Below are 25,504 nucleotides of genomic sequence, written 5' to 3' on the forward strand. Positions count from 1 at the left end.
TTAAAGAATTGATTAGTTTTTTCTTATCATGGCTGTTAAGACATTCTGACCTTTTATGTGGGCAGTATCTAAAATCCCAGACCGATTGAATCAATCTTTTTAACTTCCGATTTTTAAACTGTCAGAACATGTTTTATGACTGCAGTTTTCTTCTAATCACGGGGGCAACAGTATTTTAGTGTATGGAAAACATGTTCTGACCTCATACTGATGACGTCAGTATCAGCTGAGACGCACAGTGGACGCCAACCAGCTGTATCACACAGAGACCATGACGTACTTGCACCTTTCAGTGATAAGCCTGCCAGAGACGTATCAGCCGACCCAAAAACAACGGCACCTGACGACTCTCGAAAGAAATACAGAGTTTCAGCAACGCTGTGCAGAAACACATCAGTTGACATAGCTCAAACAGCTGAGTTACTATGCCAACCCCCAACAACTTCACTTCCAGCAGAGATTACAGCGACTCCAGCCAAATATGCAGGTTCAACTCTGTGCAGAAACTCACCAGCTGATGTCTGTACACCTTCATCATCATCATCCTCATCAGTGATCATATCACCATTTAAGTCGTTTCCCGAACCCCTTCAAACCCAAATAAACAGAGGGATTCGTCTGACACCAAAAGTGGGACCACACCCACCTTATAAGCAATATGGCTCTCCACTCCACCTAACTGAGTCTGATATCTGATACCGACCGGACGCCGCTACCAGATTGCATCATTCCCACCAAAATGTGTCCGGTCACTCTCATTCTTATACTGAAAGCAAAATACCAGTTATTACAGGCAACAGATCCTTACACACTAAAAGTACTTATAATCGAACAGTACAGAATCTGAATATAATACTGTGCAAAAATAATCTCTCAATCACTGAAAGAAATATTAAAGCAGCTGCACTAAATATTAGATCTCTATCAGGGAAGTCTCTCCTAATTAATGATTACATCATTTCACATGATATACATGTTCTCTTTCTTTCAGAAACTTGGTTAGATGGAAATTCAGAACAAGCTGTATTAATAGAGACTTGCCCAACTGATTATCACTTCATTAGTGAGACCAGAAAAAACAAAAGAGGTGGTGGCCTTGCTGTAAACTTTCACCAATCACTAAACTTTAAAAAGGTATCGCTAGGTGAGTTCAGTACCATTTAGCTACTGAAATAAATGAACCAAACAAAGTTTTATTTCTAAACATATATAGACCACCAAAATCTAATACAAACTTTTTTAATGATTTCAATGACCTTTGCTCTGCAATATGTCTAGACTATGACCAGATAGCAATTGTGGGAGATTTTAACATTCATACTGACAAGCTTCAAGATAGCGGAACAAAAGCATTAAATGATGTCCTCCATAACTTTGAACTCGACTCCAGGTTCACTGCGAGATATATAAAGAGAGGCTGAATAAGTATCAACTAGCCCTGAAGGATGCAAGGGAGTCATTTTTCGCTGAGATTATTCATAGAAACAACAACAATGCTAGGACATTATTTGCTACAGTGGAGAGATTAACTACTCCTCCAGTGGCAATAGCCCCTGAACTAAGCTCCACCAGGGCCTGCAATGAATTTGCCAGCTTCTTTATTGAAAAGATCTTGAAAATCAGAAGATCGATTGGCACATTAGTTTCAACCCCAATACCGACGTTAAGCCCAATTAGTACTTATGCAGAGAAAATGACTCACTTTCAAACAATAAATCAATCAAGCCTCGATAAAATTATTGAGAATCTAAGCTCTGCCACATGCTGCTTGGATATATTACCGACAGGTTTTCTTAAAAAGGTCCTCCCAGCCATCAGGGAGGATCTGATCCAAATAGTTAACGCATCCCTCCTATCAGGTGTCTTTCCCAAAGCCTTAAAAACAGCAGTTATTGAACCAATATTAAAGAAAAAGAACCTAGACAGCACATTAATGCAAAACTACAGACCAATCTCTAATCTTCCATTTATCGGTAAAATTATTGAAAAAGCTGTTTTCCAGCAGTTAAACAGCTTTCTCACAATGAACAACCGCTTTGATATTTATCAGTCTGGTTTTCGTAGGCACCACAGCACCGAGACAGCCCTTGTCAAAGTGTTTAATGACATCCGTATAAATACTGACCGTGGGAAATCCACAGTATTGGTACTACTGGACCTTAGCGCGGCGTTTGACACCGTTGATCATGATATATTACTGGAACGTCTAGAGAGCTGGGCCGGACTCTCTGGTACAGCACTCGACTGGTTCAAGTCCTACCTTAAGAACAGGAACTTCTATGTGTCAATTAGCCAATTTTCATCACAAAATACAGAAATCACATGCGGGGTCCCCCAGGGTTCCATCCTAGGGCCCCTCTTATTTAGCATTTACATGCTCCCGTTAAGCCAGATTATAACCACCAATAATATTAACTACCACAATTATGCAGACGATACTCAACTTTATATCTCAATGTCACCAGGTGATATTGAACCTATCCAAACTCTTAATAAATGCATTGAGCAAATTAATAATTGGATGTCTCATAATTTCCTTCAACTGAACAATAACAAAACTGAAGTACTTATCTTTGGACCCAAAATAGATCGATTAAATATCAGTAATCAGCTCAAACTGGTCCAACTAGAAACTACCGACCAGGCCAGAAATTTAGGTGTAATAATGGACTCAGACCTGAACCTCCAGGGCCACATAAAAGTTATAACAAAGTCAGCCTTCTATCACCTGAGGAACATTTCTAGGATTAAAGGACTGATGACACAAGGAGACCTAGAAAAACTCATCCATGCATTTATCTCTAGCCGCCTTGATTACTGTAACAGTATCTTCACAGGTTTACCCAAAAAATCAATTAGACAACTGCAGCTGATTCAGAACGCTGCTGCTCGTGTTCTCACTAGAACCAAGAAAATAGAGCACATTACTCCAGTTCTAAAGTCATTACACTGGCTCCCTGTAGCTCAGAGAATAGACTTTAAAGTGCTGTTATTAGTTTATAAATCTTTGAATGGGTTAGCACCAGAGTACATTAGGGATCTGCTATCATGATACAAACCATCTAGATCAGTCAGGTCCTCCAGCTCTCGTTTATTGACCATCCCTAGAACCAGAACTAAACATGGAGAAGCAGCTTTTAGTTTCTATGCTCCTCACATCTGGAACACACTATCGGGAGAAAGCAAAGCTGCAGAGACACTGAACTCTTTTAAGTCTAAAATTAAAACTTACTTATTTAGGCTTACTTATGAGCAGTGTTGGGTAAGTTACTTTAAATTAGTAACTTAGTTACATTACTAGTTACTTCTATCAAAAGTAACTCAGGTACTTCAAGTTACTCGTTACTTTCAGAGTAACTAGTTACTAGGGAAAGTAACTTTGGTTTTACTCAGAATTCTCTTGTTAATGTGTTGCTTCCGTAACTGGATACCCAGCAAGATTGCCAGTCTTCTAGCTTGCTTACTTGCCACAAGTGCACTGTGCCACCTACCAATAGAAAGGAAAAAAATAATGTGCACACTTCCATGAGAGAAATCCCACGCCTGGACCGTCGTTGACCGCCGCATGATTCTAGCCTGCTTTTTATATCCAACACAAAAACTGCAGTCGTGGTGCTTTCGATTGTACTCAGAACTCGGAAATTCTGCCTTCTGAATAGGAAGATGTAGGGAACACCAGACTGCAGATGAGCTGCTTACAGGGCTGGACTGGGACAAAAAAAAAAATCGTCCCAGGGAATTTGACTAGAGACCGGCCCACCATTATAGCAAAAATCATAAAGCCTTTGAATGAAAACAAACGCTGTTGTGACAGTGATGTACACTGTTCTGATGGTATATATGTATCAATCTATCAATCGTTTGTTGTAAGACTCAGATAATTATTTTTTTAAAAGTGAGACATTTTAAATGAGAATAAGAAAGAAAAGTATTTCCTTGTGCCCCCCTCTCCCTGTTAGTGCCCTACCTGCCCCCCTGGCAACACTTTGCTAGACCCGCCCCTGTACAGTTACCAGCTGTCAGCTACATAAAAAAAGGATCCTGGTGTTATTTGTCTCTCAGAAACAGTTCATAACTTCCCTTCAACTCATTCATGTCACCTAAAAGGTAAACCTGTTTCTCCATCACAGCTCTGATGATCCAGTAAGGACATCTCCTGGTTTCATCTTCATGTTTCCATCTCACCACATATCCAAACCGACATCATGACCAGCAGCTTTACAGCTGTGGCTCCAGCAAACATCAGCTGATACTAGAAAGTAATATTAAATAAATTCTAACAACAGCTGATCAAGCTTAAACGTGCTGCTGTTGTTTAGCGCGACATCCGCTGGTTTCCTCTTTCTGGCGCAAAGTGGGCGATAAACAAACAAGAGAGAAAAGCCGATCAGCTGATCACTGATCAGTTTTGTGATTGAAGTAGCAACAGGAGAGGGGGTGAGAGAATGAGAGAAGAAGAGGCAGCTGTGCAGCGTAAACACAGAATAACTCCAGCTTTGTGTCTTTTTCATTGTAGCTGAAGTCCGGGACAAACTGTGTTCCTTTTCACCTCAATACGAAACGCGTAATATTTTCTCTGAATACCAGACGATTCCGTTTTTTACGGGACGGTTGGCAACTCTAATAATTAACTGTATGAACAAAATAAAGTTCAACATCAGTAACATAGCACCCACCCAGCTGTATAGAAACTCCGTCATGCTAGCTAGTACGCAGTACGAAAAAGTCAGCACAACGAAAATAAACTCCACCTAAACTTGATTTATATGTGACTCAGATACACTGCAGGTCATAACTTCTTACCTGAAGTTCAGTTCACCTGATACTCGGACCGGCGGCTGCTTCGGGTCTCTCCTCTTGCCTCCCTTTTCCTTCATCCACCTGCTGGCCTCCACCACTTGCTAATGTTATTGAATCTGTGGAAGCTCCGCGATAGCCACCACACGAAGTAACGAATAACGAGCCTATCTAAATCCCAGTAACGAGTAACGCGTTCCTGGTTTTGGCATAATAACTAGTTACCGTGCTCGTTACCACAATAATAACGTAGTTACTGTAACGCGTTACTTAATAACGCGTTAGTAGCAACACTGCTTATGAGTAACTGATCCTATTATGGCTCTCTACCTGTTTGTTTTAATTTTTTCATATAAATTATTGTCTTGATTATTGTTTTATTGTAAATGCTTTCTTGTAAATGTTTTCTTGTATTTTACTTTTATAGTGTTTTATGTTTTATTTTTTTGTGTTTTATTTTAATCATGTAAAGCACCTTGAATTGCCTTGTGCTGAAAGTGTGCTATACAAATAAAATTGCCTTGCCTTGCCTCAGGGGCTAACAGTAGAGGCCAAGGTCAAATGCTTAGCCAATCTAGTTACTCATGTCCCCCAAGGCCTAGTTTATTGTTGAAGCTTAAAGACAACCTGTAAAATATTGTGGGTAATTTAAAGTTTTTTTCTGATTTTCATATTTGCTGTGACCTTGACCTTAACCTAACATTAACCCAATTTTCACCAAAATTAAAGCTGGAACAGCTCGTGGTGTTATTGATATCTACCATCACACAAAAAATGTAATATGAGATCTTTCTGTTGTTAATTCAGTTTAGTTTGACTTAGTTATTTATTAGTTTCATTGTTAGTTTCTTTTTAGTTGTTACTGTATGGAGGGGTGTTAAACACCCCTAAAGACCTATTATTTTAGTATTGTGTTAGATAAGTGTTTTGCATATTGAAGAAAAAAAACACTTAGACTTTTTTACCCAAGTAAACCTATAGTGCACTAAATGTAAATTAAAAATGTATTTAAAATATGTAAAGTACATATGGTTAAAAAAGATTACTTTGTTGAACACTTCAGTTGTGGAAATAGCAACAAATCATGACACTGATTTACTCTTACGTATCCTTTCGGCATCCCTTTGGTCACTGTTAAAGTGAAACTGTTTATTTCCGAGCTTACAGCACACCTGCATACCTACTTTTATCATGCAATAAAAAAGGCAGTAAAAATTCAGTCATTTGACTTTGGCTGTGCTGTGTTGAATTATATCAGCCTGAATAACCAGTCTTTGCAGGTATGATGTGCTAAGAATAAGCAAGCAGATCTCGATGGGCTACAACAGCTGAAGACCACATCAGGCTCCTGCCGGGCAAGAACAGAAATATGAGGATAAAAATATTAATAGCTGAAGCCTTTGCGACTGTCGCTGCACGCTCGGAGCCATAAACAGTAGTAACAGGCAGTAATAAAGGTGTAAGGTTCACGTCGCACGGTTTACATCAATTAGAATTAGCGTTTTACTTGCTCATCACGTGTTTGTCATTCTAACAATGATGATGTAACTTGTCACAGAGTAAAGGTTATCTCAAACTGTTTTCATAAACCTGACAACAGGATTGGCTGAAAGCCTCCCTGCAGGGCGGAGAACTGTAGCTGTTTGAGAGGAAAAGGCAGACTGACATGACTCAGATGTTTCTCTATATATATATATAAATGCTCACACGGGACAGTGAAAGATCCGTCGCTCTCTCTCTTCGTATTTGTGCTTCTTTCGTGCTTGTAGCAGGTTACCGCTGTGATGGAGCGCTGGCGTGGCAGAGTGGCTCTGGTGACCGGAGCCTCGGTCGGGATTGGGGCGGCTATAGCTGTAGAGTTGGTCCGGCTCGGTATGAAAGTAGTGGGCTGCGCCAGGGACGTCGCAAAAATCCAGGTTTGTTCTGAAGTGAAAACTCAGTTTCAGCGTAGAGTATCTTGACCTATATCCAGGGCCGGTGCCAAAGAGTGGTTGTCTGTCAAAAACTGCAGTTTTGGCATGATTTCCGGTATTTGGCAAAAACTGATTGCTTGTGTTTAAACTGCTATAAATAACTTATTGGTCTATAATATGTGAAACATATTTCAAATGTATCCCTCATCAATGATATCAAGTCATCTTGAGCAACAAGATTGCGGCTTCTACCTGTAACAAGGTAGAAGCCGCAATCAGTTTTTGGCAGTGACTTTTATGTATCCTTTATTTATGCACTTAAAAAAAATTCTGTTGACTTTAAAAATGTCTCTTTTAAGAGTAATCTGGCCAAGAGGACAGCTGAAATTGCAACAAAAGCAAAAATAGTTCTGTAAACATATTTTAAGTGACAAAAGGGAGCTGATTGGTTATAATGTAACCAGTTACAAAGATACTTGAGAAACAGGTAATTTTTTAATTTTATATATAACCCCTTTGTAATACCTGTTCGCGAAAGTCTATTTAGCAACATACGTTACGATATTACACGTAAAAAAAACACACGGAAACATTGGAAATCAGTTTTTGGCAGGCAATCACTTTTTGGCACAATACCGGACTGGTAATCTGGTATACCGGGTATTTTCCCTGTGGGCCGAAGCATTTGTAGGGGGGTGATTTTTTTCTTCTTGTTTGCATTAGTTCAATTTTCATTTTCAATCAAATCTCTTAACGCCTCTGGCCCCTCCTACTTTCCGTGTGCACCTACGCACCCTAGAACAGAGTTAGTGTTAATAAAGCGGGATACAAACGAAGAAAGAAAAGAGGAAAAAAAACTAAGAGAGAAAAATAAACAAGAAATAGATACAGCAAAGTGTGTCAAATTAACCGACATGTTAGCAGTGCAGTAGTACCAGAAACAGCTGATATAAAGCCCTGGCATTCACAAGAGCCTGCTGTAGCTCATGGCTTTATTTCTCTCTATTCTAAACGCACGTAAATAATTTTTGCAAGAGTAGAAAATTATTTTCATGTACAAAATTCATGTACAGAATTCATGTATTTCATTGTTCGCTATTATCCACATAGACACAAAATAATAGTGTAGTTAAGAACATTTTCGGTTAGTATTTTTAATTATTTGATTGTAAAATATATATTTTTTATGTTGGTTTTAATCTAGTTTAAACTAAACCACTTCACTGGATTTAGCTACATTTGTGTTTCCTGAATGCAGTGGCTAGCGAGCTGATTGGAGACCAAAACAGCCACTCATTTTGAATTCAAGTCTGTAATTAGTTGGTTTTGTGGCATATTTATAACCATGTACAGAAAAAGTTGAGTGTGCAGGGAGCAGAGATGCTGAAAGCAGAAGCGACATACTGAGAGCACACAGAGCAGAGATCTGAGCAAGAGCAAATGCCAACAACTGAGCGAGAATGGCAGTTATTGTGTGTGTATATGTATAATAGCAAACACTGAAATGAATTTTGTTTGCTCAAAATAATTTTCTCCTTAAAATGCAACATTTACAAAAATTATTTATGTGCGCTCAGAATAGAGGCACAGTTGCTAGCATTAGCCATGGAGAGCGCAAGAGGACCAGCAGTCCCAACAAGAGAGTGAGGAAGAAATAGAGGAAGGTGTAGTTAAGGAATAAGGTAGAGAGAGGAAGAGACTCAGGGAAAAATAAATGGCTCATGGTTAAAACAATTTGATAATAACAAGCTAATAGCTAAAAGGTAACTTAATTTCTACATTGCAACTAAGATGTTCTAGCCCAACAACAGCTGTACGAACCTGATTAAAAAAGAAAAGAACATTTTGATAGACCAGGCCTGCATCTATCACTTAGTGTATTTCGATCTCGGCTGTTGCATTTTATATTTTTTAGTCTATATTTATATTTATATATATGTTCACTGTTACCTAGCAAAAAAGAACAGAGGGAGCGGCTGGGCAAAAGTTGAACAGTTTATCTGACTAACACTAAATAAACCTGAAAAAACAGCTTTACAATAATCTATTGTAATGCTATAAATCAGATTATGTGTAAAAGTTCACTGTTAATAGATTTTTAATTTAGTCCAACACAGAAACAGAAGGCTGGACACATATGAGCTGATGACTCTAGAGTCTAGACCACAGGTGTTGAACTCCAGGCCTCGAGGGCCGGTGTCCTGCAGGTTTTAGTTGTGCCCTTCATTCAACACAGCTGATTTAAAGGCTAAATTACCTCCTCAACGTGTCTTGAAGTTCTCCAGAAGCCTGGTAATGAACTAATCATTTGATTCAGGTGTGTTGACCCAGGGAATTATCTAAAACCTGCAGGACACCGGCCCTCGAGGTCTGGACTTCGACACCCCTGCTCTAGACAGAACTATTCAAACATGTTTGGGGGCTGAATTTTTTACAGTCTGCAGTGGTTCAGTAGAATCTTTTGTTAAGTAAAAATGCTCCAGTCAGATAAAAACTCCTCCTCCTACTAAAATAATCTTGTTGCTTTTGAGATAGAAAGATAAGTTACTGTGTAGCAGATCTGATGAAACAGCTGATGGCAGGATGTGTTCAGACATGAGTTGAGACCCAGTGAGAAGAATGTTTTTGCAGTTGGAGACAAAAATCTGACTTCCTGTGTTGTACAAAGTTACTGATCAGCTGTGTTATGAAAACTGAAATCCACAAATTTACAGTAATTACAGGACAGAGTTATTTTGAAGCTAAACCTCTGTCACCATTCCCTTCTTGGTTTCAGAAACTGGCAGCAGAGTGTCAGAGTGCCGTCCACCCTGGTGTTTTGGTTCCTTTCAAGTGTGACTTGACCAAAGAAGAGGAGATTCTGGCCATGTTCGCAGCGATCAAAGAGCAGCACAAAGGCGTGGATGTGTGCATCAACAATGCTGGCTTATCTCATCCAGAGCCACTGCTAAGTGGCAAAACCAGTGCCTGGAAGAACATCATGGATGTAAGAGCTCAGAGTTATTTTAGAAAAAAATTATCTGCAGTTCTGTTTGAAAGAAGCGTTCACAGGAGTGGTTTCCCAGAAGAGCAATTAAATGATCAGTTTTAAGTCGATTTGTTCATAGTTTTTAGAATATGAAACATGAAACTTTCAATTTAGTCCATATCAAAAACAGAAATTTGGACAGAACTAAACTTACTATCATGCAGAAAATTTTCAGCTGCATTAGGCTTATATTAGACAGAGAGAAAGAAAGTTTATTTTAATGTAAATGAACCAGTATAACCATTTCCAAACAAGTCATCCATTAAATCACATTCTGCTGAGTATAATCCATCACAAAAAAAGAAAGTCTGATACAACCAAAGTCATGACTCTCATCTGAATTACAAAGTTGTTGTCCTAAAATCCTGCAAAACAACATAGTTTGTTAAAATAAGTGCAATAGGACAAAACTCAGAAAGTTGAAAAGTTCCACGAAAGTAGGCAAACAACTTCCCTGGAGAATTTTGATTTTCTTTGTTGTTTATTTCTCTGCTTGGTTTCTTACAGGTGAACGTTCTTGCACTGAGCATCTGTACACGTGAAGCTTATCAGTCAATGAAAGAGAGAAACGTGGACGATGGGCACATCATAAATATAAACAGGTGCAGTTTTACTTGCTAATAGAAAGTGACAGAACTTTGAAATCTGTCGATTTAAATGTCACATAAATGTCATAATATGATTCTAATCATCATTTAGTCTGATTAAGACCATCCTGTAGCAACATGACTCAACAGACCTTTTTCAAAGCACACATTTGGCTAACAGGAAAAGCAAAGATGGTGCTATTAACATATTACTCATGGTTCTTATGCATAGAGATGACTATCTGTTGAATTCAAGCCAAATAATGCAACACATGATGATTAAATCTGTCTTGCCTGGGATGTCTTTCTGTATTTTCTCTACTGATGTTGTTCCTCTTTGTGTTTCTTGTCTGATAAATCTCCCCTGCTCTGAACTGATGTAGACCTGCGAGAAGCCAAATTCTCCTAACATTGACTAGATTTTCTGAAACCCAAAAACAAACTTAGAGGAGGTGCGGAATATAGTACCACTTGTTACTATAAGAATTACAATATGGATAAAGATCATTTATGGGCTTTTGGTCCAGTGACACCAAAAACATGTTTCCTACTGCAACAGACCGTGCTTCGTTCACTTAAACCTCGAGCCACTAAATGAAATGCAGTAATCATTATTTATTGATTAGATTTTTTCTATTGTGGAAAATGTTTGTAGATCAGAATTATTTTGTAATCACATCATTATTACAAGATTTAAGAAGGGAAATAACAGATCTTTGTTTAAGGACTTTACTAGGGCAATGATTACTTTAATTTCTAGTTAATCTGAAAAAAGTACTAGTAATAGTTTAAAATGAATTTGTTCGTTCATGGCTTATAAAACTCCTGTTGCAGCTTGTGTGGACATCATGTCTGTGATTTTGCTGATCTACATTTGCAGGATCAGGCAATAGAATAAAGCCAATATTGTGTATTTACCTATTTATTTTATTTGTTATACTGTTAAAAAGGTCTGTAGCTCTCTGTTATTAAAACATTTAGGAAGCAAAAAGAGTCAAACCCCATGTCAGGGGTTCACTAGTATAATAATTAGTTTAATTAACTGTTAATTTGAAAAAAGTGCCAGACAGTAGTGAAAAATGTCTATCACAATATCCTAAAACCTAAAGTGACATCTTCATTTTAGTTAATTGACCAACCAGCAATTCAGAACCTAAATATGATTGGGGATTTTTCTCTTATGAAGATCTGAGATCAGATCAGTATATCAGTCTTGGTAAATGCTGATTTGGTAACAGCTTGTAAACCTTCTGTTGCAGCGTGTGTGGACATCATGTCTTACCTGTTGCTGATCTACATTTCTACACCGCCACCAAGTTCGCTGTGACCGCTCTGACTGAGGGCCTGAGACAGGAGCTGCGCGCTGAAAAGAGTCATATCCGAGCCACAGTAAGGCTTTAAAACACACTGTAACCAACTGGAAAAGTGCAGTTAACACAAGTATAAGCTGCTTTGAGACACATGCACAGTAGATCCTACAGTTCTTTTATCATTATCTCCTTTTGCAGAGCATTTCTCCTGGTTTAGTGGTGACAGAATTTGTATCACGGGCACACAATCCTGATGAAGTGGCTGGCATATATGCCTCATATAAGGTAAAATTATTAATCCTACAGTTTGTGGAGGGTTGACATGATCATTCAGATAAAATCAAATGACGCATTTGGCACTTCTCTAACAGGCTCTGCAAGCAAAAGACATTGCCAGTGCTGTCACGTACGTCCTCAGTGCCCCTCCTCATGTTCAGGTTTGTGATTTTTCTCTTTATTTTCAGTCCTTTCTGTTTTGAACTTTCCTCTTTAGCATTTTAAATAACAACACTTTCCTTATAATAATTTAAGATGATCATATAACATTCACATAACTTTTCTTTCAGATTGGAGAACTTCTGCTCGAAGCTATACAGTAGGTGTCATGCAGCTTTTGTTGCCCCAGCAACTCCAGGACCAGGGTAGTCTTCACATTAAGGTGGTGTGATTGACTCATCTGACTACTCAACACAGCAAGATCAATTTACAGAATACGGAAAGAAACAATAAGGAAATTTGTCCAAGAGTTAACTGTCTTCTTCTTAAAAATGCTGGAACATGATGCACTTCCTCTGTCGCATGTTTAACTGTGACCTACCTCTTATGACAGTCTGTGAGGATGTTACCGTCACTGTGTTTTTTAGTGTCTTTGAGAAGTTGCACCATGTGACCCTGTCATATATTCTACTGGCATTTTTTTATTTCTTTATTACATTTAACAAAGTGCTATCAAACTGGTCATGAAAGAACTTTTTGATGTTGTCCTGAAAATTTGATGCTAATATAATAAAAAAATATTTTCAAAAGAATTTGTTGTTATTTCCCCTACCCGGGAAATTTTGTAACAGGGTGGAAAAGAGAGTTGAACCTTGGATACAGGAGGTGAAATGTGGTTTAATAACATAAACAGTACATGAACTGTAGGAGCTTTTTTCACAGGATTGTCACTGTGGAGCCGTGATGCAAATTCTGTGTCCAGTAAAGCAGGAGAGATGCACAAAAAAGGTGGATAGTGAGGAAGCTGAAGGAAGCAATGTATATGTATCTCATAGCAGCTTGGGGTGTACTTTAACTGTGACTGTGGCTCGAATGTGGGTCTTTTCTGCACAAATTCATACAGTAAGAAGTGGTACGAGACTCCTGCATCTTCTCTGGGTGCTGCTTTTAGGTTTTAAAAAAATCCAACCTGCGGAGTTATAATTTGGCAATTCACACGTCTAGATCAGGTAAAACAAGATCAAGTGAGAGACACAGTAAACAGTGTACAAAGAGGAACAATATCAGTGGAGGAGACACCTAAAAGAATCCCTGGGGCCAACATAATCACTGTCTGTTTTCTTGTTTTGCTTGAATGCAACAGATAATTATTTCAGTGTCAGAGTGCAGTTATTATTATTAATAGCTCGGTCGGCACTTTTCCTGTTACTCAGAGTGCTTACTGTGAGTAGTGTTGCCAACTTTACTTGGATGTTTCTTTAATGAATTGTTTCTGTAACTTCCCTCTTCAGCGAGGGCAAACCAATCATTACTAACTCATTAGAGTTTGTACCGCTACTTTGGTCAGACTTCCTGGTGGGATAGACATAATTACAGGTTGATGTAAAAAGCAATTCAAAAAAGTCCATCGGGCGCATGGGAGTTTGCCCAACCAGTCTGCATCTGTTTTGTGGACTTGGAGAAGGCATTCGACCGTGTCCCTGGTGGGGTCCTGTGGGGGGTGCCCCGGGAGTATGGAGTGTCTGGCCCATTGTTACGGGCCATTCTGTCCTTATTTTTTTATGGACAGAATTTCTAGGCATAGCCAAGTGGCGGAAGGCTTTCACTTCGGTGGTCTCAGGATGTCATCTCTGCGTTTGGCAGATGATGTGGTTCTGTTGGCTTCATCAGGTGATCTCTCGGCTGGCCTGGGAACGTCTTGGCGTTCCCGCGGATAAGCTGGAGGAGGTGGCTGGGAAGAGAGAGGTCTGGGCTTCTGTGCTTGGGCTGCTGCCCCCGCGATCCGACCCCGGATAAGCGAAAGAAAATGGATAGATGGATAATATAGAATATATATATTCTATATTATTATTATTTTAGTATTTTCAGAATAAAGGCAATAGAATAAAATTTGGGATATTTAATTTAGTAGATTTTTATGCTGCCTGTCCTGAAATAAACCCAAGGGATTTATGTCGGATAGTCAAATGTATATTTCAGAATTTTTTATTGTTTTATACTTTATACTGGTTGAATTCTTTCCATCATAAACTGTTTTTTAAATGAAATATCCTCTATATATTAATAATAAATACTGGAGCGCAATAAAGGTCCCCTGAAAATCATTTTATTTCACACATTCAAACTTTTCAGTACAAATGTTTCAGCACCCTGATAAATGTAGTTAAGATTATTAAGAGAGCACATGATGCAACTTGTCAAAGAGACTGAAGAAACACACAGTGATAGTAACATCCTCAGAGGCCATTTTGAAAACAGGAAGGCCACAAAAATATTGCGGTTGCTGAGGGAACAACTTCAGTGACTTGTGCTACACAGCTTCAATGTGAATGTCTCCAATCTGAAAGAAAACTTAAATAATGCTTTATTATTATAAGTAAACTGGTGATATTAAGAATGCTGCAGAGTAAAATTCAATGAGTCAAAAAACGGTTGTAAAAGTGAAAATTACAAACCTGAACATGAGGAGGAGCACTGAGCACATATGCGATAGCACTGACGATATCTTTTGCTTCCAAAGACTGTCAAAGAAGTGAAAAAATGCTTAAATTATTTTTATCTGAGTAATCAAATCAACAGTACACAAACTGTAGGATTAATGGTTTTACCTTATACGCAGCATATATCCCATCTTTTTTCTCGGGATTTTCACTGTGGAGCCGTGCTGCAAATTCTGTGTCCACTAAACCAGGAGAAATGCACTGAGAAAAAACAAAAATGGAAATTTCAGTAAACAATGTGTATGTGTCTCAAAGCAGCCGATCTTGGTATTAAAGACACATTTGGAGTCAATTAGTGTCTTTTAAATACTCACCGTGGCTCGGATATGGGTCTTATCTGCACGCAGCTCCTGTCTCAGGCCCTCAGTCAGAGCGGTCACAGCGAACTTGGTGGCGGTGTAGAAATGCAGATCAGCAACAGGTAAGACGTGATGTCCACACACGCTGCAACAGAAGGTTTACAAGCTGTTACCAAATCAGCATTTATCAAGACTGATACACTGATCTGATCTCAGATCTTCATATGAGAAAAATCCCCAATCATATTTAGGTTCTGAATTGCTGGTTGGTCAATTAACTAAAATGAAGATGTCACTTTAGGTTTTAGGATATTGTGATAGACATTTTTCACTACTGTCTGGCACTTTTTTCAAATTAACAGTTAATTAAACTAATTATTATACTAGTGAACTCCTGACATGGGGTTTGACTCTTTTTGCTTCCTAAATGTTTTAATAACAGAGAGCTACAGACCTTTTTAACAGTATAACAAATAAAATAAATAGGTAAATACACAATATTGGCTTTATTCTATTGCCTGATCCAGGATTTGGTGTTGTGCATGTTGGGTAAAAGAAGCTTATGCTGTAGCCAACATGTAATTTGGTGTAACTGGACTAAAAAGTCCATAAATTACCTTTCAGCATAATCCATTTTGTACAGTAAGATGTGGTACTAGACCCCTTGTACTTTCACTGGGTGCTGCTTTGAGGTTTAAAAAAATCTAGCCTATGTTAGGAAACTCTCACAAGTCTACATCAGGCCAGACGAGGGGATATGAATGAGATAAAAAAAGAACAATAACAGTGGAAAATATGTGTAAAAGGCCTAACAGTGTCTTGCCTTGTTTTGTTTGAATTGAGAAGATAATAATCTCCATGTCAAAGAGCTAGCAGTATTGTTAATACCACCATCTGTGCTTTTCCTGTTAACCAAATATTTGATGTGAAAAGGGTTTAAAGAGTCCTGGACAATCATGATGGTAATGGTCATGATATTTTTCTGATGATTAAGTCAACAGACTTCACAAATCCCCATCATTATTCATCAACAAATAAAACTGCACCTGTTGAGATTTATGATGTGCCCATCGTCCACGTTTCTCTCTTTCATTGACTGATAAGCTTCCCGTGTGCAGATGCTCAGTGCAAGAACGTTCACCTGTAAGAAACCAAGCAGTGAAATAAACAACCAGGAAAATCAACACTTTCCAAATGACTCGTTTACTCTTTGTTTCTTGTGCATAAGAAGCATTAAGTAGTTTTTGGCCACTTGTGTACCTTTTTAACTCTCTGAGTTTTGTCAAATTGTGTAACAATTTTGTAATTCAGATGATTCATGAGTTCAGTTGAATCATACTTCCTGTTTTTGGGATGGATTAAACTGAGCATAATGTACCCCACCTATTTACAGTGAACTTTTACACAAAATGTGATTTACAGTGTGATTAATGGATGACTTGTTGGAAAACTGGTCACACTGGTTTATTTACATTGAAATATTTTTTTTCTGTCTGTCATATATAAGTCTGCTGCAGCTGAAAATTTTCTCCATGACAGTGACATTAAACATCAAAATTTAAATATTCAAAATATAAAAAAGCAAAATTTTGCATAGTTCTGAAAAAAACTGCAGAAAATAGTAACGACAATATTTTGAATCATCAAATTTCTTGTATTTTTTCAATTTTTTTTTTTACCCACTTTTGTGTATTTTTGTGTGTTTTTTTTTTTTTTACCTTTCTCAGCTATTTAGTTTTGTGATATTATGAGCTGGATTGTTTTCCGATTGTTTTCTGTTGTAGTAATTTACCTACTACGGTGATAAAACTAAAAGTTCTGTCTTAGCTTATTCTACAAACTACGAATGAGTCAACGTTAGAGTGATCATTGAAGTTCACTTCAGTGTTCTCTGGGGAAGCCATTACTCAACTTTCACACAGCTGCAGATTTTCTAAAACATTTCTGAGCTCTTACATTCATCATGTTCTTCCAGCTGTTGGTTTTGCCTTTTAGCAGTGGCTCTGGGTGAGCCAAGCCAGCGTTGTTGATGCAGACGTCCACGCCTTTGTGCTGTTCCTTGATCGCTGCAAACATGGCCAGAATCTCCTCTTCTTTGCTCAAGTCACACTTGAATGGGACCAAAACACCAGGGTGGCCGGCACTCCGACACTCTGTTGCCAGTTTCTGAAACCAAAAAGGAAACGATGACAAATGTTCAGCTTCAAAATAACATTAGTGTTGTATAACACTGCCCTTCAAATGTATATGTAAGGTTACTGTAAATATGTGGCTTTAAGATTTGAGCTTGTATTTCACAACTCATTTCAGTAATTTGTCCAAAACTGGAAATCCCATGTCTGAACACATCCTGCCCTCACTGGTTCACCAAGCCTGCTGTACAGTACCTTAAAAAACAAAAACTATTTTAACATGAAAACATTCTGACAGTATATTATAACCGAGACCCTCACGAGGGAGATCACTCATTTCATATGTGGAAAACTGTAGACTGTAAACAGTTAAGCTGCTGGATGTGTACAAATAGTCCAGTCCTTCTTCTTGTAGTCTTTGTCATATTGTTTGTGTTTTCTATCATTCAACCTGGGCTGAGCCCTGCTTTTAAGTCCTTCACTTTACAATTCATTTCAAATTGTTATTTAAAAAACCCTGTAATTTTCCCCACAGTTTATTCTGCAGTTTAGTTACCAATGTTTCTCACCTTGTTGATCCTCAAAGAAGGGTTTTGAAAAGTGCTATATCTATAAATACATGCATTATATTCATTATCATACAGATTCATTTTGTTTGGCTATATCGAGAGAACAAACAAAGACAGTTGAAACCAGGACTTGCATAATATACAAATATTCTTCAAGCCGTTAAACTCTAAATCCTTCATGTGTCGTCAGTTAATTTTTGCCCAGCTTTCTGTTTCTGTGCTGGACTTAACTGAAAATCTGTTAGCAGTGAACTTTTACATTGAATCTGATTTACCAAACAGTCAGCATGCAATATTATAATACTGTATAACGGCGGTAAAAGAAAAAAAAAACTTTACAAAGACTTATAGTTCATTTCAGTCTTACAGTGGATTATGTGTTGCAAAGCTCGTTCTGCAGGTTTATTTAACTGCCATAAAATCGGCTACTGTATGGGGCGCTGTTTGTAAACTGAAACATGCCGAAATTAACGGCAACATTTTTCCACATTTAGCTCTAAATCTTACAAAAACATGTTTTTTCGAGTCATTTTTTACAACATTTAGTAAAACATTTGTAACTTTTCATATTTAAGACAGGATTTTAAATGTTAAATCTAAATGCTAAATGTTAAATGTAAATATTATATTTAAATGTAAATGTTAAATGTTAAATGTAAATATTATATTTAAATGTAAATGTTAAATGTAAATATTATATTTAAATGTAAATGTTAAATGTAAATATTATATATAAATCTAAATGTTAAATGTTAAATCTAAATGTTATATATAAATCTAAATGTTAAATGTTAAATCTAAATGTTATATATAAATCTAAATGTTAAATGTTAAATCTAAATGCTAAATGTTAAATCTAAATGTTAAATGTTAAATCTAAATGCTAAATGTTAAATGTAAATATTATATTTAAATGTAAATGTTAAATGTTAAATGTAAATATTATATTTAAATGTAAATGTTAAATGTAAATATTATATATAAATCTAAATGTTAAATGTTAAATCTAAATGTTATATATAAATCTAAATGTTAAATGTTAAATCTAAATATTATATATAAACCTAAATGTTAAATGTTAAATCTAAATGTTAAATGTTAAATCTAAATGTTACGGGAAACGAAATATTTAGCTATTATGCAAATTTATTGTACGGGTCAACGGAAATACCAAAATAAAAGCTTCAAGAAAACCTCCCGCGCTAAAGTGTGCCGGTCGTGGTCAGGTTCTGTGTTTGCGCTCCTCTCACGGTCACTTTTGACTGCCATGAGCTGCTTCACCTATTCCCTACCAGCATGTCCAGCAATTTAGCTGAAAACATTGGAAGAGCCGTTTTGTCGGCCATCCAACGATTCAGCGGTAGTGCACCCTCGACCTCACAAACGCCGCAGCACTTGGTAAGTTTATTGTATAGCATTTTGGACGGGTTGATAGCAGTGTTAGCAAAACTAGCAAAGCTAAATTACTTAGCTAGTCCTCAATTATTTCATTTGGTAGGCAGCAGACAGAGATCGAACATCATACAACTCTATTTATTTATTTGGTAGGTAGGTAACAGTCGTTCTTGATGTAAATGTTTCCTTAGGAATCCAGCAATGCACCTGGACCAAGTAGACCTGCTGTCTCCACTGGGATACCATACCGCTTGGTAGGCCTTCTTACACATATCATTTAGCTGACTGGTTTTTGTTTTTTCTTTGGTGTAATATGTCACCTTAAATTAAATCCTGTCAAAGTAATGATTCTGATTCTACATACATTTCATCTTCTTAGGGGTCCATCACTAGCAGTGTCACATCACCACCAACAACATTCACAAGTTTTACATCATATTTTATTACTGTTTTTGCTGTGAAGTGTCTTTTGATTGCTCATTTTAATATTTTAAAACTATTGATAAAATATTACTCTCTAGCTAATCTGTCACAGTACAATTGCCTCAAATTACCCATCTTTTGTTATAGAATTGTGCTCCTTGAGATTATCTGTGCCGTGTTCTAGGATGGTTACCAAGGAAGGCTTCAGATTTCCAAAGAGGAATTGGAAAATGTTCTTTCCCTGAAAACATCTTTTACTGAAGCTGCATCTATCCTTTCCATCTCCAGGACCACTCTGTATAAGTTACTGCAAGACTATAATATATCAGAGTCAAAATTCAATGTAATCAGTCACCATGAGTTAGATCAGATAGTGTCCCAGATAAAAACTGAACATCCAAATGTTGGAGAAGTGATGCTGATGGGTCATCTGCGTTCCAAAAACATAGTGGTTCAAAGATGGCGCCTAAGAGAGTCACTGCGGAGGGTGGACTCGGCTGGTGTTCTATCCAGGAGAAGAACTGCAGTTGCTCGGCGAGTATATTCTGTGCCTCATCCAAATTTCATATGGCACATAGATGGAAATCACAAACTGATTCGTTGGAAGTTTGTTGTTCATGGTGCAATAGATGGATACAGCAGGATGTTGATGTTTCTTCAGTGCTCCAGCAATAATCGAGCTGAGACTGTGAAAGCCCTCTTTACTGCAGCTGTTGGACAGTTTGGCAGACCCCTGCATATCAGGACTGATCATGGAGGAGAGAACGCTCAGATTTGGGAGGACATGCGAGCAAGCAGGGGTGAAAGCTCTGTCTTAATGGGAAGTTCTGTGCACAACCAGAGGATTGAGCGTTTCAACCGAGACTTAAACAACAACTGTAGCCGCATTTATGCACCTATGTTTTATGAATTGGAATCACTTGGTATCCTAGACTTAGAAAATGCAACAGACCTATTTTGCCTTCATTATGTGTTTCTACCACGAATCAACCGCACTTTGAAGGAATTCAAAGCTGGATATAACAATCACTCTATTTCCACTGAAGGTAATAGAACTCCCATCCAGCTTTTTGCCTGCGGAACTCATGTGTTTCATCGTCACAACCCAGAACTTTCTACAGCAGAGGTCTCCATACCCTCCTTGTCAAACTCTCAAAGTAGGTTTGTCCCATTAAATGACAGTGATTTACAAGAGCTATATACAAGCATTCACCTTTTTGAAGAAGACAACAATAATGGTAAAACATTGTTTCAACGAACACAGCAGTATATTTTTAACAAACTTGTAAATGTGTGACCTCAACCACAGGATACTAGTTATGTTCTAAAGAGTGATGACACTTAGTATTCTTAAATGCTGTACAGCAAATGCATTTTTTGTACTACTGCAGAAGCCCCTCCCCTCTAGCAGTGATACCTCCTGCCACATAAGGACTCAAAGTTAATGACTGATAGTGACTCATAGGCTATTCAGAAGGCTACAGCCACTTTTAGTTTATGGGTAAAAACAGTTATTCAGATTGCAGTAAAGCCATCAATTTCACACTGTAACAGTGTAATACAGTATAACAGTGAAAATTATCAACACGGAACAGTCAGTCTTTAAATCAATTCACAAGATTATCTACAGTATTGTGCTAATCATTGTAAAGTTGCAATAGTCTTAATAAATGTTGCTGTTAGATGTCTAAGTAATCCTGACTTGTTCTACAAAGCATGTTTAGTATACTCTGTGCATAAACTGTTTTGAAATGTCCTTGTTTAAAAAAAAAAAGAAAAAGCTTAATAAAATTATTAATTGTATTACACCAGTGACTTTATTGATTTGTCGTTGAAAATACAGAGTTAGCATTTTTATAAATCTATTGAAGCTTTGAAAATTATTACATTTCAACATTAAATGCAGTCAGAATTTATTTCAACTATCTTGTATGAAGCAAAGTTACTTGAAACTACAATTAATGAACAGGATTAGAGTTAACCAACCCACCATTTTAATTTCACTTTTTTGGAACATGTTTAGATGGTGCTGAATAAAGCTCCATTCATGAGTGCTACTAAGAAGCAGTAATGAAAAGCATCATCATCAGCCATTGTTGTTTCATTCACAAAAAGCTGAAGCTCATTTGCACATGTGTGTGCAATCGGGAGATGTTTGCTTTCATCGTGAATGAATGTTATTTTAGGAGCTGGTTGAAAACCTATGGCTGGAACCTTGCTGCTCCCGGTGGCAAAAGCCAAGATGTGACCAGGCCTCAAAGCCTTCACAAATGCCTCTTCATCCTTGGTAAGAGTCCTTTCTCCAAGTGCGTCTCTCAGCTCTTTATCTAAAAATAAAGAAAAACCACCGTTAACCTGGGGACACTAAAATAGTTAAAGCTTGAGCTAACAACTAAATGATGGCTAATGTATTTATAAAAAATACAGAGGTTCTGTCTTTGCTTTGCTTGTCAGTTGTAAGCTATCATACATCTTTATTCCTGTTTTGTGTGTGCATGTGACATAAAAAGACAAATTAAGTTTTACTTTAGTGTCCTGAATTGTTTCATGGCCAGACTACATTATATGTGAATTTCTGCTTACTTTCGACACACTGGAGAAATTCCCGAAATTTGACCACCATCAGCTCCTCTCTAACTCTTCTGTTGCTCCCCAGGACAGAATAGCTTGGCCTGAGAACCCCAGCAATTAAACTGGCTGTCAGATCTTTGTCCTCCCCCGATAGGTCAAGCAGAACACGCAAACTGGGGTTCTCTCTCAGGAGTGATAAAATCTAGACAGAAAAGTTTAAATAATGGTTAAATTCCAGTTTTAAATACAAAAAGTAGCTCACTCTAAATGTTTATTATAAAATAATGACCAATTGATACAGAAAAAATATAAATCTCACTCCATAGTAGGACAAGCCATCAGTTAGTTGATCGAAACAGCTTTGCCGTTGCAGAACTGCAAGGTATAGAGCTGCATTTTTCACAAACAGATCTTTATTGGCCATGGTGACTGAGAGTGGAAGACCTTCAACTTGATATTGCCATAAGTCGCAGCAGCTGACTGCTTTCTCCAAATCATGTTGAGTTGTTGCATTTACAACCTAAATATTTAAGAAAAACACTTTAAATGTTTGTTTTTTACCAGTGTACACAAATACTGCAGATGGTTCATTTTAATTGGACTCGAAACGTTTTTGTTTTGGTTTATTTGGCTGTATTTCACCAATAATTTTTTTTTTTAACAAAAAGGAAACAAATTGAAAATATAATACATGGAATTGCCTCTAATAACCAAAAGTGTATTTATTATATATTATAAAAGAAGACCAGAAGACTTGTGAATATAGGAAATATTACAATATTCTTGTTATAATATTGCAATTCACCTTTTTCAGATTCTCTCTTAACTCAGGGTCACCTATATCATCCGGTGTTAGGTGTACTTGAAGAATGTCTCCTGACACAATGTAGTCTACTACATGTGGCGAGAGAAAGGCAGGTGCTTCTCCACCTTGCACTATTATCGTGGACAACATCCTGCCAATGGTTCGATATACTCCATTTTGCAAGTGTAGGATGTTAAATTTCAGTGTGCATCCATTTGGTGTGGCTGAAAAATAACACACAAAAAAGTATATTCTGTACAGACCCCAACTGATATCTTGAGATTGACAGACAAAAATGTATTACTTTTTTTTTTTTTTTACTGTTTCAGACACAGAACATAACAGATTTATTATCTGTAGTCATTTATTAACTTGTTAATGTTCTGTCAAACAATGTTCAGATCAGGTGGTTGTTGCGTTTGTAACATTATAAAAACGAGTGTCGTCAACAAGCCTTTAGGCCTTGAGTAGGTAAGTTAGTTAGTTTGTCTATGAAATCATTACCTTCAAAAGCACCACTGTCCTGAAAGATGGCCTTCACCAGTAAACGGAAAAACTCCCGCCTTGGCCCCCCAAGGTCAGCAGCATCTTCCTCTGTATCATGTTCATCGCTTGCAAATGTGACATAAAGCATCTCACAGCTTTCTGCAAACTTGGGTCTCTTGAACTGACGCAAAGCAGTCGACCACACATTGGCTCGACTGATATGGAGTTGTCTTGTTCCTGGTGTAATGACTTTCTCACTATGAGCTCTAAGAAGACCTTCAACTTCTTCTTTGCTGAGCTTCTTAAAAGACCTATAAAAAAGGGACAATGACAAACAGATCTTGGGGAAAAATGGAAATTTGCTGTACATTTGACTCAAGTGCACAGAGTTACAACAGATAATTATGTTGTGATAGTCCATATTAAATTAGTCAGAAATGAGCAATTACCTTTGTAATTGTGTAACTGCAAAAAAATGATGCAAGTAAAGATGCAAATAAGATATTCAATTATCAAAGGTTACTTTCAAATCTTACCTTGAAATATGAACTTCACTCTGTCTATCAGACTCTTCTAGGAGGCTACGCTGAATTGCCTCTTCAAGAGCTTCATCTTCCTCCAGAAAAATAGGGCTAAGTAGATAAGAGATATTAGAAATCATAAAACATGTCAGCCTTGAAGAATTTCTCACACTACATCATTAAAAATAAATAAATAAATGTAAATCCTAAAGTTCCAGTCATTCAGCAAAAAAAAACCCCAAACATGCAAATTGGAAACCTGCATCAAAACAATATCCTAAACAACATCTAAAATGAAGGATTTCTTTAACCCCTAGACAACAGCTTACACAAATTCTGCCACATTATATGGAAACATCTGCTGTCCCTCTGCCTGTCCCTCATTTTCACTCTCTTGAATGCAGCCCTCTGTTTCCTGATGCTTGGCCTCACTTTCACCTGGTGTTGTAGACAACGCATGATGCACTGAACAAAGGAAAGAAGGTCAGCATGACTTGCTTCATAATGTTAACAGAGCTTTTATATATCCTTATGTTAGTTTAAGTGAAAGTTGGGCACATATTCCTCCTTGGCTGTAATCACCTGTGATAATCCGTAAACATTAAAATGGTAAATGGCCTGTATTTGTATAGCACTTTTACTAGTCCCCCCAAAGCGCTTTACACACCCAGTCATCCACCCATTCACACACTGGTGGAGGAGGCAAGCTACAGTTGTAGCCACAGCTGTCCTGGGGCAGACTGACAGAAGCGAGGCTGCCATATCGCGCCATCGGCCCTTCTGAAGGGCCAACACCAGTAGGTGAAGTGTCTTGCCCAAGGACACAACGACCGAGACTGTCCGAGCCGGGCTCGAACCGGCAACCTTTCGATTACAAGGCGAACTCCCAACTCTTGAGCCACGACCGCCCCAACCGCCCCAACTTCCTCTTTCAAAAACCTTTCTGCGCACAGAAATGTCTGAAACTACACGTATCATCATCAATACTACACTTTACTTATAAAGCCTTAAATCCCTGTGTACCAATCGCCTGGGAAGTACAGACCACAACGCATACCCATGTGGGGGCTTTGAGACAAATATCAAGCTGTCAGCTTCGCACAGTTCCCCAAACGTAAGCTGCATTCATTAAAACAGGGACATCTCGTCTTCCTCTCTATTCCTGTGGGAAAGTCTGATAGTTAAAAAGAAATGCAGTGTTACCAGCTGTGTTAATTTACTAATCAGACATAAACATGAAGATACATTTTTTTTAAATGAATGACGCCATCTCTTAATACTTTTTCCTAAGTCAAAAATGTTGTTCATTTCCTGTCTTTGTTACCATCCGACTACACTTCTCCAGTCAGAATGGCATTCTGTCATTGCTGTAGATCCTAGTAGTGTGGATCAGTGAATCGGTGTCTCATTCACTCCTGACATAAAGCTTGATGTCATCCATGTAGAGGAAGTTGCTGACATTTGCTCCTTTGCTTCAGACGTTATCTGTAGCCAGTCTTGTTAATGATTTGGCTGAAGGGGGTTCAGGCCTATGCCGAGCAGCACTTGATGGAGATCTGTGTATTTGGCTTGAGGTTGGCCTGTAGCGTTGTTCGCCACTTCCCCATTGAATTCTTGATGAAGGCTCTTATGGTCCTGTTGGTCTTTTACAGTTCTAGATAGGTCAATTGAGATTAAATTAGTTTTCATTTGATGGATATGAGTAAATAGATTGTAGTATAATTTTCAAGAG

General features: G+C 37.8%; 4 protein-coding genes across 4 annotated transcripts; 2 read left to right on the top strand and 2 right to left on the bottom strand.

The window, feature by feature from the left end:
• Positions 1-6,452: 6,452 nt before the first annotated feature.
• Positions 6,453-12,663, top strand: LOC146373494 (dehydrogenase/reductase SDR family member 11-like). The gene is made up of 7 exons (XM_084951252.1): positions 6,453-6,713; positions 9,487-9,696; positions 10,246-10,340; positions 11,585-11,714; positions 11,834-11,920; positions 12,007-12,072; positions 12,202-12,663. Exons 1-7 carry the CDS (start codon positions 6,582-6,584, stop codon positions 12,232-12,234), a joined length of 753 nt encoding a protein of 250 aa, XP_084807378.1. The 5' UTR covers positions 6,453-6,581; the 3' UTR covers positions 12,235-12,663.
• Positions 12,664-14,381: 1,718 nt separating this feature from the next.
• LOC146373495 (dehydrogenase/reductase SDR family member 11-like) lies at positions 14,382-24,833 on the bottom strand. Its single transcript, XM_084951657.1, has 8 exons — positions 24,830-24,833; positions 24,630-24,715; positions 16,827-17,036; positions 15,917-16,011; positions 14,886-15,015; positions 14,680-14,772; positions 14,527-14,592; positions 14,382-14,411 (listed from the first exon to the last, which is right to left on the bottom strand). The coding sequence occupies exons 1-8, from the start codon at positions 24,831-24,833 to the stop codon at positions 14,382-14,384; spliced, it is 714 nt and encodes a 237-aa protein (XP_084807783.1).
• On the top strand, positions 18,592-20,786 carry LOC146373496 (uncharacterized). Its single transcript, XM_084951253.1, has 3 exons — positions 18,592-18,969; positions 19,158-19,220; positions 19,574-20,786. The coding sequence occupies exons 1-3, from the start codon at positions 18,868-18,870 to the stop codon at positions 20,684-20,686; spliced, it is 1,278 nt and encodes a 425-aa protein (XP_084807379.1). The 5' UTR covers positions 18,592-18,867; the 3' UTR covers positions 20,687-20,786.
• On the bottom strand, positions 21,226-24,332 carry LOC146373497 (G2/M phase-specific E3 ubiquitin-protein ligase-like). The gene is made up of 8 exons (XM_084951510.1): positions 24,329-24,332; positions 24,102-24,237; positions 23,788-23,883; positions 23,270-23,562; positions 22,766-22,989; positions 22,280-22,480; positions 21,973-22,162; positions 21,226-21,716 (listed from the first exon to the last, which is right to left on the bottom strand). Exons 1-8 carry the CDS (start codon positions 24,330-24,332, stop codon positions 21,409-21,411), a joined length of 1,452 nt encoding a protein of 483 aa, XP_084807636.1. The 3' UTR covers positions 21,226-21,408.
• Positions 24,834-25,504: the final 671 nt, after the last annotated feature.

Source organism: Perissodus microlepis, chromosome 14, assembly GCF_051167445.1.
Source record: "Perissodus microlepis isolate ML-2025 ecotype Zambia chromosome 14, ASM5116744v1, whole genome shotgun sequence".
Taxonomy (NCBI): Eukaryota; Metazoa; Chordata; class Actinopteri; order Cichliformes; family Cichlidae; genus Perissodus; species Perissodus microlepis.

What these genes read in the sequence shown, in the direction of transcription:
- LOC146373496 (XM_084951253.1), top strand. Translation starts at nt 18,868, where the DNA reads ATGTCCAGCAATTTAGCTGAAAACATTGGAAGAGCCGTTTTGTCGGCC. An exon ending in CACAAACGCCGCAGCACTTG is followed by an intron (nt 18,970 to 19,157) that starts GTAAGTTTATTG and finishes ATGTTTCCTTAG; the next exon opens with GAATCCAGCAATGCACCTGG. An exon ending in CTGGGATACCATACCGCTTG is followed by an intron (nt 19,221 to 19,573) that starts GTAGGCCTTCTT and finishes GCCGTGTTCTAG; the next exon opens with GATGGTTACCAAGGAAGGCT.
- LOC146373495 (XM_084951657.1), bottom strand. An exon ending in TTGTAATCGAAAGGTTGCCG is followed by an intron (nt 17,037 to 24,629) that starts GTTCGAGCCCGG and finishes TTTTGGTTTCAG; the next exon opens with AAACTGGCAACAGAGTGTCG. An exon ending in CACATCATAAATCTCAACAG is followed by an intron (nt 15,016 to 15,916) that starts GTGCAGTTTTAT and finishes CTTCTGTTGCAG; the next exon opens with CGTGTGTGGACATCACGTCT.
- LOC146373497 (XM_084951510.1), bottom strand. An exon ending in GGACAGTGGTGCTTTTGAAG is followed by an intron (nt 22,990 to 23,269) that starts GTAATGATTTCA and finishes GTTATTTTTCAG; the next exon opens with CCACACCAAATGGATGCACA. An exon ending in TAAGAGAGAATCTGAAAAAG is followed by an intron (nt 22,481 to 22,765) that starts GTGAATTGCAAT and finishes TTAAATATTTAG; the next exon opens with GTTGTAAATGCAACAACTCA.
- LOC146373494 (XM_084951252.1), top strand. Translation starts at nt 6,582, where the DNA reads ATGGAGCGCTGGCGTGGCAGAGTGGCTCTGGTGACCGGAGCCTCGGTC. An exon ending in GGGACGTCGCAAAAATCCAG is followed by an intron (nt 6,714 to 9,486) that starts GTTTGTTCTGAA and finishes TCTTGGTTTCAG; the next exon opens with AAACTGGCAGCAGAGTGTCA. An exon ending in GTGCCCCTCCTCATGTTCAG is followed by an intron (nt 12,073 to 12,201) that starts GTTTGTGATTTT and finishes CTTTTCTTTCAG; the next exon opens with ATTGGAGAACTTCTGCTCGA.